The 4,320-nt window shown below is 30.6% G+C and overlaps 1 protein-coding gene across 1 annotated transcript in view; it reads right to left on the minus strand.

Moving 5' to 3' along the window:
• Positions 1 to 2,871: 2,871 nt before the first annotated feature.
• LOC103309835 overlaps positions 2,872 to 4,320 on the minus strand; it is a 2,465-nt gene continuing 1,016 nt past the window's right edge. Inside the window, exons 2-3 of the mRNA XM_008186329.1 lie at positions 3,507 to 3,713; positions 2,872 to 3,363 (exon numbers count right to left, since the gene is read on the minus strand). Of these exons, the coding sequence (XP_008184551.1) occupies positions 2,872 to 3,363; positions 3,507 to 3,713 (699 nt within the window). The remainder of the gene's footprint in view (positions 3,364 to 3,506; positions 3,714 to 4,320) is intronic.

A 4,320-nucleotide genomic window follows, 5' to 3' on the forward strand; every position in this document is an offset into this window, starting at 1 on the left:
ATTTTACTAATAAAATAACGCATTAGTGCAAGATTAGGTTAAATTAATTTTTGTTGAAAAAAATGCATTTTAAAATGTTGTGTATAAAATATAATGATATACCTACTCTAAAAGTTTCTAGTAGTTGCCTATTTGAAACTTATAGAAATAATATGGTAGGATATTCCTACAGTATTTTGTGTTAGAGTAACACCAAAAACACAAATCGATTTTCAATTTTGTCAAAAACCGATATTACGTAAAAATTCCGGTTTTTCCTAAATATATTTTTTTCTTATGGCCCCCTCCAAGTACCAACTACATTCACTTTCCTATCAGAAAATATGCCGTTGAAGAAAATCTAAGCATTTTAACTTTCCTAAAAGATGATGACAGACACATAAAAATATTTCAAAAAATACACACATCATTGCAAAATCAATACATTCATCGCTTCGCTCAGATTCTTAAATTTTATATTATATACGTGTAGTTACATTAGTATGAATTATGTATAAAAAAAGTATATAAAAAGTAATTTCATATTTTTATTTGTCAGATCTTATTTCTGTTTAACTATGTATGGCGAGGTGAGATATGTCATATGTGGCATGTCCAGAAAATAAGAGTGCTTACTGGATTTTTCTATTTTTTTTTTTAAATAATTATATTTTCATAAAAATGAATTGTTTCATCCATATATTATACATGATAGTTATTTTTCCATGTAGTCGACTATTTGATACATGCAGGCAACTTTTTGGTAGAAAAACCTGGTGTAGACGAACTGGAAAGAAATAAATCCTTTCCCCTTAAAGCAAAAATTTGATTTAAATGATTTCTTTTCTGTTCCAAAACATAATGGCCATGAATTTTTCAACTAAAATTAGGTTTTTTATTTTCGGCAGACTGGTAGTTGGTGTAATGGTGTGTAATGTGTTACTACTCTGAAGAATTTGTTTTTGTCCTAGGAGTAAGGAGTATAAGTTACCCAGGTTTCATCTCCTAACGACTTGGCGGGATTTCTAATCGATATATTTCACATAAACGCACACTGCATGTTTAGTTTTTGGATAACCCAGTACTCCCAAGTGTTTTTTTTAAATGTGACTGTTGCGAGTTCTAGATGGATTGAAACTTATTTCAGTCATTCAGCCGATAGAATATCACACTTGTCGCGTGAACAATTTTTGTGATACGATTATGTCCCTAAGTCCATCAAAATAAGTTTTGTATTTTTATTTGTATCTATTTTTCTATTTGTATATTATTAGAACAAAATTATGATCTTATTTTTATTTATATAATATACAAAAACAAACCTGTCAAACCATAGCAAGGGTGTCCATCAATCAGAACCTATCGGAGTGACAATATCATAAAAAATAACTAAGAACCAACCAAATTTATTTTAAAAAAATAACAGAAAATAAATACACAACATAGATAAACGATGTACCTAATAGGTACATTACATAGTATGTAATATGTCATGTATTATAATATCATCAATAAAAATAGTTTTCTTCTTTACAATTATGAAAAATTACAATAATTTCACATTTGTCTAGGGGGTTACATGTCACCTCCTTGCACCTCCTAATGGGTGCCCTTGTACCATAGAAACATGTTTGTCGTGATGACAAATTATGATAAACTATTGATACCAAATAATAAAAAAAATAATGTTATAAATGGAGTATAGGCAGTAGTACTGTAGTAATAGTAGGGTAGATTAGTGAAAGTTAATAAGGCGTTTGCTTTTAAAAATGTATTAAAATATCTATCTATAGTAGTGCTTCTCTAAAACATTAAGAAATATATTGGTGTTTAGGTGTAAATAATATAAATCAAAATTATTATCTTATAATACAGTATGCCGTTCTTGTGTTGCAATTAGTTTATTTATTACATAATAATTTAAATGTGTAGGCCTTAAACAATAGTCTCTATACTCTGTTCAAAATAAGACGATGACCCGGTGGCCGAGTTGTGCGCATGGGCGTGGCTTTTGTTCTATAGTAGCACCAAACGCGACTCCGCCGACGGGAGCACCAATTAGTCTAGTATCGACTGTTGATGAGTTAAAATAATTTAAAATACATTATGCGTTTTGATTGTATGTCTCAGGTCTCTGTCGCGGTCGCCAGACGGTTTACGAACACTGTAATATAATATTTTAATGTATATTTTTTATCATATACTTAGACCATGATATTAAGTAAACATAATTGAAATATTAATTTGTTTATTAACAATAGGGTAATATAAATATAAAAAAAAATACGTATACGTAATTCATAAATTAAAACTATTTTTGTTTATATTATTTTTTAAACACAATATAATTGTATTTAATATATATAATATAAATCTCTAAAACGATCGTCAAAATAATTATCACAAATGTGTATACAAAATAAATCACATAATAAATTAAAACAATTTTTACAAATTATATACAATTAAAAATCGGAAGAATCGGAAGTCTCGCCTGTTATTGTGAGTACGCAGGGTTCTAAGTTGTCAATAATTTCGTCCATATTTCGGTCGACTTCGGTCATTTTCTCCTCCTCCTTTATCACGTTTTGAATGAAATTTTGCCAGTTTTCGCTGGTAACACGTTCAATTGCAGTGTTTAAGAGAACTCTAACGTCATCAATTTTGAATGTCGTATTATTTTGTTTAACATAGGTTTTCACCATTGCCCATGCTAATTCAATTGGGTTTAGCTCACAGTGGTAAGGTGGTAATCTTAATACTGTGTGCCCGGCGTCTTTTGCCATGTTGTCGACAACATATGACGTATACTTGGATTTTAACTAACCTAACCTTTGTGAGCAATTGTGGTTTAAACATTGGCCTATCAATAACAACACCTTTTGATTTCAATCACAATAAAATGTCGTCCTTTTTTGATGAAGATGTCGGTATTTTTTCAGTCTTTACTGAATGGTATGGGGCGTTGTCCATCACAATGACCGAGTTTTGTTCGAGACGAGGAATTATTGACTGAAACCATTCATGAAAATGGTCACCATTCATTTCATCATGGTAATCGCCACTATTTTTCTTCGACAGAAAACATAAAAGGCGACCTTCTAAAAAGCCTTTATGCGACCCAATGTGCAACACAATCAATCGTTTACCCGTACCAGTCGGGTTCGTCGCATCAGTTGTCAGACCTCTGTTGAACGCATCATGTTTTGACTGAATGGTTTTGTCGACCCATAATTTCTCAACACAATCACCTGCATTTACCCAGGTTTCGTCAAGGTAGTATACCGTGCGACCTTCTTCTCGGTATTTACGAATGTCGTAGATGTAGTTTTTTGACGCCAAACAAGCAAGTCTTCCCTCTCTGTTAAAACGCTGCATCTCTTCCTTTTAGTAAAGACGAAGTCTAATTTTTTTATAATTGTATACAACGTGGTACGTTTGTAATTGGGAAGCGCTGGATCGTCATTCACTGCTTCCAAAATGTTGTCGATCGTAGGTAATTCTTTTCTTAACCAAAAACTATGTACCTTTTGACGTAACGCATTTCTATCTAAATCGTCAATCTTTTCGAACAGGCACTTCTTACTGCGTTTCTTATTAGGAGATTTGACACTTCCGGTAGTCTTATATTCAGAAATGATTTTACGCACTGAATTCAAGCCAATGCCCAATGTTTTCGAAATTTCAGCCATCATTACATTGTACTGCATATCTGGGTTTTTCATTGTTAAGTCCTTGTATAAATTGACAACCATCATTTTTTGACGACTCAGTATCACTTAAAATTAAAATAAAAAATATTTTAAAAAAAGGTCGGTAAGTGGATGTTGCTCTGCTGTACAGTAGGTTGCAAGTGGGTCACTGTAATGGATTAAATGGATATAATATCATTGTATAAGAAAAACGATTCTGAGCGAAAACGGTCAGTCAGCCTATGATATTACCAAGTATATTGAATGATATTATTGTGAATAAAGTAATTTATATATAACCTATTTACGTGGAACCTTGTTTTAAATTTTCAATCCTTAGCTATAAAAGTTGAACATTTTATAAATTTTTAAATACAAAATAATTATTCAAATTTAAATTTGATACATTTTGTCAAAATTCGATCTTTAAATGCTTATAAAAAAAATGTTGCCTATGTATTTTTATAATTTATGAATGGGAGTTAGAACAACTTATGTGGACCCTTCTATTAAATTTTCAAGTATTTTGTCCCAGCTAAATTTTTTTTATCAACATTTATAAAAAAAAAATCAAAAAAAATCGATTATTTCAAATGCCTATAAATAGATTAAAAATTAGTGAAATATTTTGAAAATAAAACTGTATAAA

Source organism: Acyrthosiphon pisum, chromosome A2 (assembly GCF_005508785.2).
Source record: "Acyrthosiphon pisum isolate AL4f chromosome A2, pea_aphid_22Mar2018_4r6ur, whole genome shotgun sequence".
In the NCBI taxonomy this organism is placed as follows: Eukaryota; Metazoa; Arthropoda; class Insecta; order Hemiptera; family Aphididae; genus Acyrthosiphon; species Acyrthosiphon pisum.